Here is a 15,825-nt window from a genome sequence, read left to right as displayed (position 1 = left end):
CGGAACGAAAAATGCCTATTCCTAAATGCCGAAACTCAAACACTCAAGCATATCCACCATGCTAAATAGCCCAAAAGCTATATTAAACCATGTCACCTTAGCCAATATCAAGCATCCAAGTATACAAGCCAATGCCAAGTGTACACGCCAATGCCAAGTGTACACGCCAGTGCCAAACGCACATGCCAATGCCAAGCATCCAAGCCAAATACCAAGAATATATGCCAACATCAAGCATACATGCCAATACCAAATATACACATCAAAACAAAGCATGCAAGCCAATATCAAGCATACAAAACTAATGCAACTCTTGCAAACCACAACCATGCCAAATCAAGCATCACTAGTCACTCAAGCACATCAATTATGCAAGCTAACTTATTTTGGGTTAAAATTCAACCAAGCCTTATCTCCTATGTCATGCCGTAAAATAAGCCAACTTTTGGTAACCCCAGAAAGTAAACTCCGATATTACAGTGTCTAGGAAAGTTCTTCAAGGCGACATCCACGGTGTCTAAGAAGATTGGGTTTTAAGCGGGACAATTGCGACCCCTCCAACCTTCCCGGAAAAGACCTGGCTGTGATTTCGAAGACTCTTAACTAGTTATCCTTGAGTTGCTTATCGTTACGTTTAAACTCAAGCTAACAGTTGCCAAAACCGTACTAATCTTCATGCTAAGAAAAACAAAACGACTACGGCCAAGCAAGCAAGCATGGATATTTCATGCATATTGAAGAACCAGCCATGCCATGCCACTGCCAATTATTTTGGGTTGAAATTGATTATTTGGCCCATCTCGCTACCACTTTATTGCCCCAACAATCAAGGGGGCTAATGTTGAGGCCCAAAAAATTCATGAGAAGCCCAAAGACATTTAAAGCCCAATATAACATATAATGTTGGTCATGCGTTAATCCAACCTGTATTTTAGGAATTAATTCATTAATTAAATAATAGTGTCCAGGCCATGCGAAGCCAATAATACATTTTTCCTATGTCAATCACCTATCAAGCTCACATGAACCCAAGTCATGTGGTTTACGGGGCTTGCACGAGGGATTGTGGCGTGGAAGGTTACAGAGGCCCACAAGGCCCACGAAAGCTCTTGCATAATGGAGACTTTGGGCTAGCTACTTGGGAGCACCAAAGTCCAAGCCCATTACTTAGAGTTCTCCAATGTTGGTGAGCAAATGAGATATTTTTCAAGCACTTCCTTTTACCCATAGAAAATAATCATTTTCCAAATGCCTAGCTTTACTTGTTGGAAACAAGCCTTTTCCAACACTCCCTATTACCCGCTGGAAACAAGCTATTTCCAGCGCTTCCTTTTACCCATAGGAAATAATCAGTCTATGGTACCTAGCTTCACCTGATGGAAAATAGCATGCCCTAGTGCTCCCTTTTAACCATTGGAAATAGACTGCTTCCAGCACCTCCCTTTACCTATTGGAAATAAAGGAAAACCCTCACCCTCTATAAATTGGGAGGCATTTTCTACGCAAAATCAACCCTCTCTTGGTTGCTGCAAGCCTCCCAGTAACCATGAGAACTCATCTTCCTTCCTCAGTTCAGCTATTGCAAGCATTCCAGCGGCCATCCCAACCATCAACCTCCATCCTTTGGCTGCTGCAAGCATTCCAGCAGTTATTGACCAACATCTCTTGGTTGCTGCAAGCTTCCCAGCAACCATGAGAACTCACCTTGCTTCAGCTGCTGCAAGCGTTCCAGCAGTCATCAACCCCCTACTTTAGCCATTGACTTTTCCTGTAGCTGCTAGAGCAGCACAACAACTTCTTGCTTTGGCTGTTGCAAGCATCCCAGCAGCCATTAACCCCCTTCTTCAATCATCACACCTACTTCCTAGCTATTGCAAGCACCCCATTCATAACCTCCTCCTCTTGAAATCCATCATCTTCTCTATAAAGCCTCGCCAAGCATAACTCCAAGCTTTTCCTTCCTTCTAAGCTATAAGCACCATAGCCTTCAAATCTCAAGTTTTTCCTCCCATCTTCCTCTTGAAAATCTTAAATTTTCATAGTCATAGCCACAAACAACAAATTATCAACACCCAAACTCAAGCATATCCAACACCAAGCCAAGAACATGCATTCTCATTGCTAAACTTGTGGATCTTTAGCTCCCACACTCCAAGCTCTCATGCCAAGCCCATATAATCTCATATCAATATCAACAAGTCATCTTTAACTCTTCGTCAAGCTGCCGGAAACATCAGCAAGTCATCTTCAACTCTTCTTCAAGCTGCCAGAAACATTAGCAAGTCATCATCAACTCTTTGTCAAGCTGCTGGAAACATCAGCACCAAACACGCAGCCACTGGAAGAAGAACAGAGTACTCCGCTGGGACTTACTTCTCCCTTGGGATGCTTTGGGCCTAGTCCTCGCCAACTCAGAAAAAGGGGTAACGAAGGCTTGATCCACCACTCTATGGCGGTCTGAGAATCAACAAGCCCGGACAAAGACTCCATGTTCTTGGGGCACTTATATCGCCTACTTGACGAGGTTCACTTTCTTGAGTTTCTTGAGAAAGGAGCGGTAGGAACTATCGTTGTGGAAACCCTCTTGAACTCAAGCTTTCCGCAAGTATTCGTACGGGAGCGCTTCAAAGGGATAGCTGTATCTCAGCTTCCCTATTCACGGGCTAAGCTACTTGTTGATTCCGGTGAGGTTTCTTACATGCCGAAAAGACTCCCTCTGATTTGTAGGTGGTCCCGGCGAATGCAAAGGAAAGGACATAATTTTCTGGAGCTTTTGGATGATGTTGAGAGCTTCACCTTTCGTCCCTGATATGCTGATTCTAACGGTTTAGTTGAGGCCCCAGAAATGTTAGCACAAGGTCGTCAGTTAAGAAGAGAAGCGATGTTAAGCGCTGCATGCCTTCCTTTGCCCACACTAGGCGATGACCATTTGGAGGTTTCCATGCATTATTCACCGTACCGAGTCAAACGGCAGTTTGGGCTCGATCAAGGTGTTCCTTTTAGCCCCAACCATGGCGATCCTGTTCCACTGCATAGGGCCTTTTGGAGCGGAGATAACATGCCGGAAGACGACAGGCTTCTTGCCCTTGCCTTCGTTGACAAGGAATGAGTTGGTGGCTTCTCGGAGGCTTACCAAGCTTATTGGAATCGTTGTTTCGCCTCGCTTAGTCAATTCCATGCTGCTCATTATGATAGACTGCCTTCCACCACAGTTCGTCATGCTCGCTTAGTATCGGAAGAGAAAGCCATTTCTTTGAGCGAGAAGAGAAACTTGCCTTTCACTTCCAGGAGTGGCGAAATTGTGGGTGACTTCTCCAAGTTGAAACAGAAGCTGGAGAAACCGGGCTCTGGACGTGGAAAGTGAAAGCGGGAGGAGAGTTGCAGCATTGAGAAGAAAAAGCAAGTTGTTAAGGAAACAAAGAAGTTCATTCCCAAGGTAGCAGCAAGTGGTCCCCCTAGTACCAAAGGGAATGCTTTCTTGGAGCCCTTACCGCATCAGCAACTTGTGACTTTTGGCAGCAGCAAGCATTTTGATGAGGTGCTGGAAGGTTTGCCTTCTCACAGTGAGTACAAACAATTGTCGCATATCCGTAACTCATGCCCATGTTTTTTTCACCCTTCACGCGTTTTGAATTCGTTTCCCCTCTTTTTATTTTTTTACAGGTACTCCCCAGATCAAAGGCAAAGGCAAGGCAGCCCCCGCGATCCCGAAGCGCCGGAGCATGCGCATACTTCAAACAAGGTTTGCTGATACCCATAGAGGCAAGGGTGAAAGCCCGGGACCCAAGGTAGTGGTGACAGTTGATGATGATGATCAAAGTGACGAAGGCGATGCCGTAGAGACCAGAACTAGCACCCGCGAATGAGAAAGCGTTTGCGGCGCAGGTGGCATGGACGAGGACCTTGATGAAGATCAATATTACAGCCGCGATGAAGGCGCATACACGGGTCTCAACACTCGTTTGGAGGGGTCGGAGGATTCAGATATGCCTCCCGAATTTGCTAGCGACCATGAGCGACATGTTAATGTTGAATTGGTATCTGAAACTTTCCCTGCTTGTTTTATTTGTATATATGTGCTACATGCTGCCTATTTTAACTCACAACTCATGCTTCGCTTTGTTCTGCTGGTTGTCCCCACCGTAGAGGACACGACAGGCCGTTCACCAGAGGCTGGCTCGCCATTGAATCCTTTACGATAGAGAGTCGATCTATCCATGAAGTATCTTTTTACTGTCTTTTTGAGCTTGCGAGCATGTTTGGAGTTGTTTGGCAGAGTCCCATTGATGAAGAATGCTAAGTATGGCGTCCTCCAATCCTCTGCGAATGAGATGGTGAAAGATTTTTCGGTGGAGGGCATCGTTGAACATCTAGGGCAATTGGCTTGAACTTTGGCTGCTTCTTTCTTCATTTCTGGCCAATAATAACCCTTGCGTTGCAGGCGCCGATACAAGCTTATTACCGGCTCCAAATTGCAAGTGCCCTCATGTACCTCTTGGAGTCTCCTTCGTGCTTCTGCCATTCCTATGCAACGGGTCAAGGTACCTCCCGGAAGACGTCTGTAAAGCTCCCCAAAGATGGTTGCATAGTCCTTCAAGTCTTTGATGCTGCTTCCTTCGCCTAACTTTTCCTTCATAGACTTTCTTCAGTTGGTTTCTTCTAGCGGTTCCTCCTAAGCCATTGCTTCAACTGCTGGTACGTCCTTCTTTATCACAGTAATGTTGGGTTGTTCTTCGACAAATGAGAGCTTTGATCCCAACATGGAAAAAGCATCAGCATATCTATTAGTGACCCCCAAAATGTGTTCCAGCACGACCTGTTTGAAGGAATTGACAAGCCTTCCAACAGTTGTGCGATATGGTGCTAAGGTTGCTTCTTGTAGGGGCTTTTTCGTTCTAGCAGCTTGACGAATGGGCCTGGGCTGCTGTAAAGAGCAAATGGCTGGAATCGCCCCTTGTGTCTGAGTTCGAGAATCAAACCCCAAGTGTGCTTTGAAAGGGTAGCAGAGCCTTAGGAAACACCCTGGTTATCTTCACCAACAAAAAAGACATTTGCTTGCAGATAAATATTTAGGCTTGGCATGAGAAGCTTGTGGCATGGGAGCTGAGCATTCGTGAGTTTAGCATGAGAGAGAGAAGGCTTGGGTTTCCTATGAGAAACATAGGCTTGAAGTAAGTGGAAGAGAGAGTTTTTGGGAGGATTTGTTGAGGAGAGAGAGGAAGAGGTGAGGAAGAGGAACGGGTGGCTTGAGCAAGTTTCCGGTAGCTTCACGAAAGTTCTGTCAAGTACTGGAACAGTTCTGCCAAGAGGGAAAATGGGGAAGAAGGATGAATAGTGCATGAAATTGCTAGGTTTTGAAGATGAGAAGGAAGCTTGCTCTCTGGATATGTGTTATGAGAGAGAGAGCGAGGAAGAAGATGAAAGCATGGGTGGCTTTAGCATATTTCCAGCAGCTTGACGAAAGCTTCGTCAAGCTCCTGGGCGATTTCACAAAAGAGAAAATGGGAAGCAATGGAAGAACAAGGCTTGAAATCGGAGGGTTCCAGAGATGAGAGATGATGCTTGCTCTATCTGGATGTGGGTTTTAAGAGAGAGAAAGGAGGAAGATGGAAGAATAAAGCATGAAATTGAAGTATTCCAGAGGGGATGCTTGCCTTCGATCGGTTTGTTGTCTGTTTTGCTGGGAAGAAAGTGGCTCCTTTTATAGGCGTTAAAAACCTTAATTTTGTCAAGCCACCCTCTCCCCTTTTCCTCACTTTCTTCCATTTACTCTTGTTTGGTGAAATTTCCCTAGCCTGAACCCATAGGCACGCAGCTTTTTGGGGTTCCAAGGTCCTCAGGCAACTGGACTTCTCCATGTGGGTGAGGAGCCGCCCACTTTTGTTTCTTGTCTTCTCACCAAAGCTTGAAGAGGAAAGAATGGGTAAGGGTGCTTGGTCAAAAAGGTGATCAGCACATGGGTTTGCTTGGTTTTGGTGGTTTGGCTGTGATATGGTTTTAATAGAGATGCACGACGTTGGATATTTTATAAGGTGCTGGGCTGGGCTGTTTTGTTTCCAGCGGCTTGTGAGTTCCCTTTGATTTCTTCAGACTGCTGGAAGCTTTGGCTAATGTGGGATTTTCTCATGTGTTATGGGCTATTAGGTTTTCTTAAGGTGATGGGCTACTAGGTTTTTCTCTCATGCTTACCCATATGTTTGGGCTCAAGGAATGGGCTTGAGTTTTGGTGCTCCCAAGTAGCCCAAAACTTCCACTCCTTGGACCATCAATGGGCCTCGTGAATATTCGTAACCATCCATACCACAACCCGCTCAGCAAGCCCCAAGCGTTCGCGTGGCTTGGGCCCACTTAAGCTTGTAGCATGGCGTGTTGCTTATTTGCTTGGCGTGGCATGTGTGCAAGCTCATATGACGAACTTTCGCGTGCCCAAATTGGGTTTCTTCTTGATAAGTTATAGCATTGGGCCGAGATTATATTTGGGCCTAGCCTTGGATTTTTTGGGCCTCAACATTAGCCCCCTTGATTATTGGGGCCATGAATGTGTGTTGAAATGGTCCAAATAATCAATTTCCAACCCAAAATAAATCGCACTAGTGGCATGGCATGGCATGGTTTGGCATGGGTTTAGGAGCAACTCAAGGATAACTAGTTAAGGGTCTCTGAAATTACAGCCAGGTTTTTTACGGGAAGGTTGGAGGGGTCGCAATGGTCCCGCTTAAAACCCAATCCTTCTTAAACACCGAGGGTGTTGCCTTGAAGAACTTTCCTAGACACTGTAATTTTGGAGGTCACTTACTAGAGTTACCAAGAGTTGGCCTATTTTGTGGTATAATAGAGAAGAAAATGCTTGGTGGATTAGCTCAAAATAACACAGCTTGCATGATTTATTTGCTTGAGTGACTAGAGAGGCTTGATTTTGGAATGTATGCTTGGATGCTTGGCATTGGTACATATGCTTGGGTCGGGCTTGTATATTTGGATGCTTGGCATTGGCATGTACGCTTGGCTTGGGCTTGTATGCTTGGATGCTTGGCATTGGCATGTGCTGGAAGGATGTTTGAAATAGGGCAGGTGCTGGAAAATGTTTTGTTTGGCATGGAATAGGTGCTGGAAATTCTCCGCTTATGGAGTAGGTGCTGGAATAACGTGACTTAGCTTGGCATGATTAGCTTGGATTTGCTATGAGGACGTGGATAATCTAATGGTTGAGTTGAATCAAGATATAGCTTGGTCTGGCATGAGGGTTCACTCTTCTGGCAGCATGAATATAGAGCTTGTGCTATTTTCCAGGAGCACCTCGTACAAGGCATCATTATCTTCCATGTTTTGCTTGGCTTGAATCTTGGTTAGTGGGGTTTTGGAATTGTTGGTGGTGATTGCAATGAAATCCTTCCTCAACCGCCAAGTGCACCATAACCATCAGAAAAAGATTTGATTGGCATGAGCTGCAAAAACAATTGCAGTGTGGCCTTCTGAGTATTTGTTTAGGTCATTGCATGGCGTGGTGAACTTAGGATATCCCTTTGTTGTGATGGTGACAATTTGGCATGATATGGTGATAGCATGGCTTCTTCTCTGTGCTTCCAGCAACTAGAACTGCCAAGTTCTAACATTGTCATTTTTATGATGACTGTATTGCTTGAAACGCTTGATATTGTGATATCTAGTTTGGTTTGCTTGAAATGCTTGTACCAAGTGAGATGCTTGAGTTGCATGGTTTGTGTGGATTGATTCACAAATGCTTGTATTGATGCATGGTGGGTTGAAGAAGAGATACAGGCTTGAGAGAGCATAAGAGAGCTGGGCGCGTTATCTCCTTGACTGGCTTGGCCTTCACGTGGGCAAAATTGTGTTGCCCCTTCCTTTTGAATTTTTTATTTGCAAGTGACTGCTCTCTTTTCCTTTCATTTGGCGTGGCATGCTTTATTTTCAGATTTTCTCTCACTCTTCTTTTTTCTTCATCAAGACCCAAACCCGTGGGTATTGTTCATCGATACAGAAGTCAGATTTTTGAAGCTCGGATCAGAAAACTTCCTTGATAAAAGTTGTTCATCTACTCGAGTACTTTAGCCTGTAAAAATTTGAATTTCAAAGCTGATCTGGAACTTCTGTGTTCATCCATGGCTGGTGAGTTTCTGCAGATTCTGCATCTACCTGTGTTTTTAATTTCTGATGCCCGGATGATTGCGCTTGCTTCACAAAATTTGCTTGAAATTATGTTGTTGATGTCCTATAAAAAATTGAGGATCATCCAACCATTGTAGTGTTCTCCACCTTCATTTCTCTGAATTATGTTCATCAATTGATGTTGATTCCCTTTTTGCATGCTTGTTTTCTATGCTTGAATGCTTTAGTTCCTCTGTATTTCCCAGAATTTGTGAACTAGAAATCGAATTCAGAGGTTGAACTTCTGGTTTAGGATTCTAGCTTGGTGGTAAACAAGAGTACGAGCTCACTTGGGTAATGCATGCCAAGTGTTTGTGAAAATGTCTCACAGAGCTTGTGGGTTGTTCTTTGAACTTTCGAAATGTTTCTCTTGGAATCAAAGTTGGAGGTTTTGACATTCTCCCCTAACTCGAAATGCAATGAAATTTTGCAAAAATGAAGCTTGATATGTCTAGTTCTAATCTGGAAAGTCTGGGATTTGTTGGTTGTAAGCTTGATTTATAGTGATTTTCTAAAAGTGGGATGTTCTAGCTAGAATGGTGGGAAAGCTTGTGTATAAGTTTTGCTTGGCATGCTGCTTTTTGTTGAGAATTTGGCATGTCTTTTTTGTTGGCATTGAGTGCTAATCTGAGTATTGCTAGAGCATGTCCTTGAGCAATATTGTCGTGCGAGCATGATGTGGAATGGTATTGTCGTAAGAGCATGAGTTCTTCAATTTGCTTGAAATGCATGAATTGCTTGGAATGCTTGAATGAAATGAAATTTCTTGGCATGTGGATTGGTATCACGCCCTGTGAATTTGTCAAATGCTTGATAGATGAGTTTGCTTGAGAAAATTATGCTTCCAGCGCCTCCCTTTGTGTGAGTACCTTTCCGGCGACTGATTTTGGCTAACGTATTCTCTTGTTTAGAAGCTCCAAAGCATGAGAAAGCATGAGAAGTCTAATTTTCTAGGATTTTGATAGCATGAAAGTGAGTTTTGGTCTCTTGCAACTTGTCTTTGGAAAAAAATTATGCTTCAATAGCGATTAAGCTTTCGGCACCCCCTTTTCGTTTACGAGTTCCCTTCCAGCATCTGATCTGGCCAACGTACTCCCTTGTTTCCTTTTCAGGCTTGATTGAGAGGTTCCAAAGCATGAGAAATGCCATCTTCTTACTGATTTGCTGGGAACTTGATAGAATAAAGGTGAGTTTTTGGTTACATTCACAGATGTAATGAGTTTGTTGAATTGTTGCAAGGATAAATTGAGCTTTGGGGGTTAAGGAGCATATACACTAGCATGATGTTTGAAATAGGGCAGGGGCTAAGAAGATTTGAAATAAAGCAAGTGCCAGAAATTATTTGCTTGTAGAGTAGGAGTTGGAAGAATGTAAGAAAATATGCTTCTGGCACCTCTGTGTTTTTTTTTTTTCTTTTCATGAATACCTCTCCAGCATCTGTATCTTTCTTTTAAGACTTGATTTAGAGGTTCCAAAGCATGAGAAGAACAAGCTAGTCGTTGAGGTCACTTCAAGTGTTCTTTTAGAGGTGCAATGAGGTTGTTTAATTGTTGTAAGGATGGATTGAAATCAGGTAGAGGCTAAGAAGCACTACTACAAAAAACGAAATAGACGACGGGGATCCACCGTCGTTGTAATGCTTTTAAATCCGTCGTTAAATCGACCGCCGTCTATTTGGGTGTCAAACTACGACGGCTTTTCACCGTCGTTGTTTATCTGTAAAGACGACGGTTTTTAAAGAAAATCGTCGTTGTTTAAAGGTAAAGATCGTTAATTATAGGATGAAAGACGACGGTTTTAAAAACTGTCGTGTATTGTATGTAAAGATGACGGTTTTTTATGAAAACTGTCATCTTTACATACAATAGACGACCATTTTTAAAACAAAACAGTCATCTTTACTTCACAATAGACGACCCTTGTTTTAAAAAACCGTCATCTTTACATATAATAGATGACCCTTTTAAAAAAAAAAAACCGTCATATTTACATATAATAGACAACCCTTTTAAAAAAAAATGTCATCTTTACCTATAATAGACGACCTTTTTTATAAAAATCGTCGTTAATTATCTGTAAAGATCATGATTTATTATAAAAACCGTCGTCTAATACGTTCCCAAATTGCTACATTTTAGTTCTTTTTGATTTCCTATGATGCTATACAACGATTTTAACTAGAAACCAACCATAATGCTTTATTAATGAATATATACACTCAAAAATAGTTTCTTTCGTAAAACTTGAAGATTCAATAGTTATTACCATTGGACCATATTTCCATAGAAAACTTGTAAAATGAGCATAAAAAAGACCATCAAGAACCTGCAAAAGAAAAAATTTATAAATAAAATGATAGTGAAACGAGAAGGTAACAAATTTTCAACAACAAAAAAACATACGATTCACATAGAAAACCTGCAAAAGAAAAAGTTATAAATCTGTAAGCTTCCTCCTCATCTCCTCATAATAAAATCAGAAAATCTAAAAAGAAACCAGAAATATAAAAAAAAAATTATGTAAACAAACCAGACAAATCAAGAGAGACAGAAAATTTGAAATCAAGGAGACAAAGAACATACTAGAAACACAAAGAGACTAATCTAGAATTCACTAGCAAGATATAGAAGGGTATTGAGAGATTAGGTGACTTTCAAATCAAACCCTTCAACCAGCTTTGATTCTGAAATACAGAACCTTCCTCTACATCTTATGGATCTGCGAAAATCTCTCAACTCTTTCATTGATATCGATTTTTTGATGATTTTGTAGAGAGTTTCATGAGGGTGTTTTAGAGAGTGCAGGAGGGTTTCAAGGAGGGAGAGATAAGGTTTTCAGAGACGGGGGAAAATCTTAAAATTTGTCGAACTCGAATTCACTTAAGTAGCCTTTTTTTAGCGTGTTTTAAAAGACGATGCTTGTTAATGAGAGATAAGGTTTTCAAAGACGGGTGAAAATTTGAAAATTTTTCGAGCGCGAATTCACTTAAGCGGCCATTTTTTAGCGTGTTTTAAAAGACGACGCTTTTTAAAAAAAAACCGTCATCTTTACATATAATAGACGACCCTTTTTAAAAAAAAAACCGTCATCTTTACTTCACAATAGACGACCCTTTTTTACAAAAAAGTGTCATCTTTACATATAATAGACGATCCTTTTTAAAAAAAAACCGTCATCTTTACTTCACAATAGACGACCCTTTTTTACAAAAAAGCATCATCTTTACATATAATAGACGACCCTTTTTTTAAAAAAACTGTCATCTTTACTTCACAATAGACGACCCTTTTTTACAAAAAAGCGTCATCTTTACATATAATAGACGACCCTTTTTAAAAAAAACCGTCATCTTTACTTCATAATAGACGACCCTTTTTAAAAAAAAACCGTCATCTTTACATATAATAGACGACAGTTTTTTCAAAACAACCATGTCTTTACCAAAAAAAGGACACTTGATTTTTAAAAGACGACGCTTGCCATATCTGCAGTCGTCGTTTTTTGGTCAGATTTTAACTCTGAAGAAAACCTTTTTAATAAGACGACACTTTTTTATTTGTGTGCGTCATTATAAAAAAATATTCAATAGTACCTCCGTTTTTTAGTTGTTTAAGTCACTTATCCACGACGGTTTTTTTGTTACCGTCGTCTTTTTAAACACAACGACGGTTTTTTCTTCTACCGTCGTCTTTTTCTGGTCGTCTTTTTCACTTTTTGTAGTAGTGAAGGTTTGAAAATAAGGCAAGTGGTGGAAACAATGATGAATGAATGCATATAGCTTGGACTTGGTTGAAGATGTGAATAATGTTGAATCACAGCTCTCGGAACCGAGGCATAGCTTGGTTCAGCATGAGAAATTGAAGTGTTTGTGCTTGACTTTTTTTTTTTTCAATTGGCAGGAAGCCCCCAAGTCATTTGGAATTGAATTTTGACTCATCTTTTTTTTTTTTAAACAGATTTGCTTGGCACGAAGCCCCCAAGTATTTTGGAGTTTGCATGTGTAGTTCGCTTCAATGGCATGAATGATGGATTTGCCTAAGCCCCCAGCCCTTGTACAAGATCTGTTTTGCTTGAGAATGGAGATCTAAGACACAAGAAAAAAAGCACATGTCAGTCACCCATGTTATGCTTGTTATGCTTGTTCTGCAAAGTAGATAGCCAACAAAAGGAAAAAAAGAAAAAGAAAGAGGGAATGTTCTTATCTCTTTATTCTCTCTGGTTTTCTTCCTTGGAGGCATTGGGGAAGATAATGACCTGATCCCCAGTAGAGTCGCCAATTTATGTAGGGGCTTTTTCGTTCCAGCAGCTTGACGAATAGGTGGCTTTAGCATATTTCCAGTAGCATGGGTGGCTTTAGCATATTTCCAGCAGCTTGACGAAAGCTTCGTCAAGCTCCTGGGCGATTTGACAAAAGAGAAAATAGGAAGCAATGGAAGAACAAGGCTTGAAATCGGAGGGTTCCAGAGATGAGAGATGACGCTTGCTCTCTCTAGATGTGGGTTTTGAGAGAGAGAAAGGAGGAAGATGGAAGAATAAAGCATGAAATTGAAGGATTCCAGAGGGGATGCTTGCCTTCGATCGGTTTGTTGTCTGTTTTGCTGGGAAGAAAGTGGCTCCTTTTATAGGCGTTAAAAACCTTAATTTTGTCAAGCCACCCTCTCCCCTTTTCCTCACTTTCTTCCATTTACTCTTGTTTGGTGAAATTTCCCTAGCCTGAACCCATAGGCACGCAGCTTTTTGGGGTTCCAAGGTCCTCAGGCAATTGGACTTCTCCATGTGGGTGAGGAGCCGCCCACTTTTGTTTCTTGTCTTCTCACCAAAGCTTGAAGAGGAAAGAATGGGTAAGGATGCTTGGTCAAAAAGGTGATCAGCACATGGGTTTGCTTGGTTTTGGTGGTTTGGCTGTGATATGGTTTTAATAGAAATGCACGACGTTGGATATTTTATAAGGTGCTGGGCTGGGCTGTTTTGTTTCCAGCGGCTTGTGAGTTCCCTTTGATTTTGTCAGACTGCTGGAAGCTTTGGCTAATGTGGGATTTTCTCATGTGTTATGGGCTACTAGGTTTTCTTAAGGTGATGGGCTACTAGGTTTTTCTCTCATGCTTACCCATATGTTTGGGCCAAAGGAATGGGCTTGAGTTTTGGTGCTCCCAAGTAGCCCAAAACTTGCACTCCTTGGACCATCAATGGGCCTCGTGAATACTCGTAACCATCCATACCACAACCCGCTTAGCAAGCCCCAGGCGTTCGCGTGGCTTGGGCCCACTTAAGCTTGTAGCGTGGCGTGTTGCTTATTTGCTTGGCGTGGCATGTGTGCAAGCTCATATGACGAACTTTCGCGTGCCCAAATCAGGTTTCTTCTCGATAAGGTATAGCATTGGGCCGAGATTATATTTGGGCCTAGCCTTGGATTTTTTGGGCCTCAACCCTTCTTTTACTGCAAAACTCCCTCACAATTAACTTAACACCAAGTTTGAATCACCGATGATTTTAATTTTTTCTACGCCCATCTTCTTTGCTGTAGGCATTCCCATAACGACAGCTTCGTACTCCACCGCATTATTCGTGCATGGGAAATTCAGCTTGAATGAGAGGGTCGTGGCTTGCCCCTCAGGGTTAATGAGTACTACACCTGCTCCTCCACCATTCGATGTAGAAGAACCATCAAAGTAGAGAATCCATGGTTCTTCTTCTGTAACGACAGCCACCATTTCCGGCAGCTCTCCCAGAACTTCCTTGGAGAGAGTGGACTCTTCAACTTCAGAAAATAGAGCCAGCATGTCAATCACGACTTTCCCCTTGATAGCTTTAGGAGTTGTGCATGTGATATCAAATTCAGATAGCTGCAACAGCCAACGTGCAAGACGTCCTGACAACACTGGTCTCGTGAGCAAGTATCTTACGGGGTCGGACTTTACTATGAATTGCAGCTTGTGAGCAAGGAAGTAGTGTCGTAGTCGCTGTGCGACATAGACAAGAGCAAGGCTTAAGAGCTCAGTCTTCGGGTATCTCATTTCAGCTCCTCTTAACTGTCTACTCACATAATAAATTGGGCTTTCCTTCCTATCATGGTCATCTTGAGCAAACAAAGCTCCATTTGCGGCATTCGTTGCAGCCAAATAAAGCTTGAGTGGAAGTCCCGGAGCTTGGTGATCAATTGTTGCACTTGCTGATAGGCCTCTTGGCAGTCCTTGCTCCATACATACGGCTTGCCCTTCTTGAGTAAAGGAGTAAAAATACTGATTGTGGCCGCAAGGCCTAGGATGAAGCGTCAAATGTACGACAATCTTCCCATGAAGCTTTTCAATTCCTTTAGATTTCTAGGTGGTGTAAGAAACTTTATGACTCTGGTCTTTTCAGGATCCACATCAATGCCACGTTGGTGCACTTGGAACCCCAAGAATTTCTCGGATGAAACTCCGAATGTGCACTTTTTGGGGTTCATCTTCAACCCATACAGCCAACACATTTCCAACACCTTCCTTAGAACTTCTCAATGGCCTTCTTTGGTTTTCGACTTCACCACAAGGTCATCCACGTAGTCTTCCACTTCTTTTCCCATCATATCGTGGAACATAGTTATCATAGCCCTTTGGTAGGTAGCTTCGGCATTTTTAAGATCGAATGGCATGACTGTGTAATAGAAGTTCTCGCATGGTGTTCGAAAGGCTATCTTTTATTTGATTGTAGCCACTAAATCCGTCCATGAATGACAGCAAGCCTTGCCCCAAAGTCGAGTTGATCAAAATATCCATGTTTGACAGTGGGAATTCATCCTTCGGGCAAGCTTTGTTGAGGTCTCGATAATTTGTGCATATCCTAATCACGCCGGTCTTCTTTTTTACTGGGACTGTATTTGCTAGCTAGGTTGAATGCTTGATCGGTTTGATGAATCCAGCAGCTAGAAGCTTTTCAATTTCCACTTTGATTTGCATTTCAACTCCAGGATGGAAATTCCTTCTTAGCTGCACAACAGGTCTTGTACCAAGCTCAATATTCAAAGTGTGACTTACTAAGTTTGGATCCAAACCAGGCATTTCCTTATAGCTCCAAGCAAAGACATCTCATAATTCCTTTAACCGAGAAGCCAAAGCTCCCTTCTCTTCTCTTGCCAAGTGATGCTGATGGAGATGGGTCTTTAGGCAAAGGGGTCATCACTTAGATCGATTGTTTCCAACTGCTCAGCTACTACCATTGAACTGTCTTGCATATGCCTTGGTGCCGTCATAGGCTCCTGGAAAGCACAAGGCATGGGTGTTTTGTAGACTGGACCCTTATGGCTGTTTGCTTGCATCACTCCTCCTCCGTACTCGGGGCTTTCCCATAGAACACAGTTGAGCCTCCAAACCCGTCATAATTGGTACACCGTGCGTCCGTCAGGCAACGTCACCTTCGAGGATTGGGGTTGATCATAAGCATGGTTGTTGACTTTCGAGTGTCTCTTCCTTTCTCGATCAACAATTGTTATGAGTTCCTCATTGCTAAGATCACGAACTTCAGTCCAAGAAGGTAGATAGGTTCCAAAATCCTTGGATGGGTTGCTTCCAGCACCTGTGCATTCGGTGTAGAATTCCGCCTCCGAATAGTGTGCTTCATTTTGGTTGAATGGCGCTTGATTCCCTGGTATGCGAAGTGGTCTCAACCCAATCCTTCCCTTCA

General features: G+C 42.4%; 1 protein-coding gene across 1 annotated transcript; it reads right to left on the bottom strand.

The window, feature by feature from the left end:
• Nucleotides 1–13,622: 13,622 nt before the first annotated feature.
• Nucleotides 13,623–14,366, bottom strand: LOC148297711 (uncharacterized). The gene has a single exon (XM_088247840.1). It carries the CDS (start codon nucleotides 14,364–14,366, stop codon nucleotides 13,623–13,625), a length of 744 nt encoding a protein of 247 aa, XP_088103966.1.
• Between the last annotated feature and the right edge of the window lie 1,459 nt (nucleotides 14,367–15,825).

Source organism: Prunus avium, chromosome 1, assembly GCF_965620075.1.
Source record: "Prunus avium chromosome 1, drPruAviu1.hap1.1, whole genome shotgun sequence".
NCBI lineage: Eukaryota > Viridiplantae > Streptophyta > Magnoliopsida > Rosales > Rosaceae > Prunus > Prunus avium.
The sequence above is the reverse complement of the archived record's forward strand: the minus strand, read 5'-3'. Positions and strand labels throughout refer to the sequence as shown.

Coding starts and splice junctions, on each gene's coding strand:
- LOC148297711 (XM_088247840.1), bottom strand. CDS start 14,366: ATGGAGCAAGGACTGCCAAGAGGCCTATCAGCAAGTGCAACAATTGAT.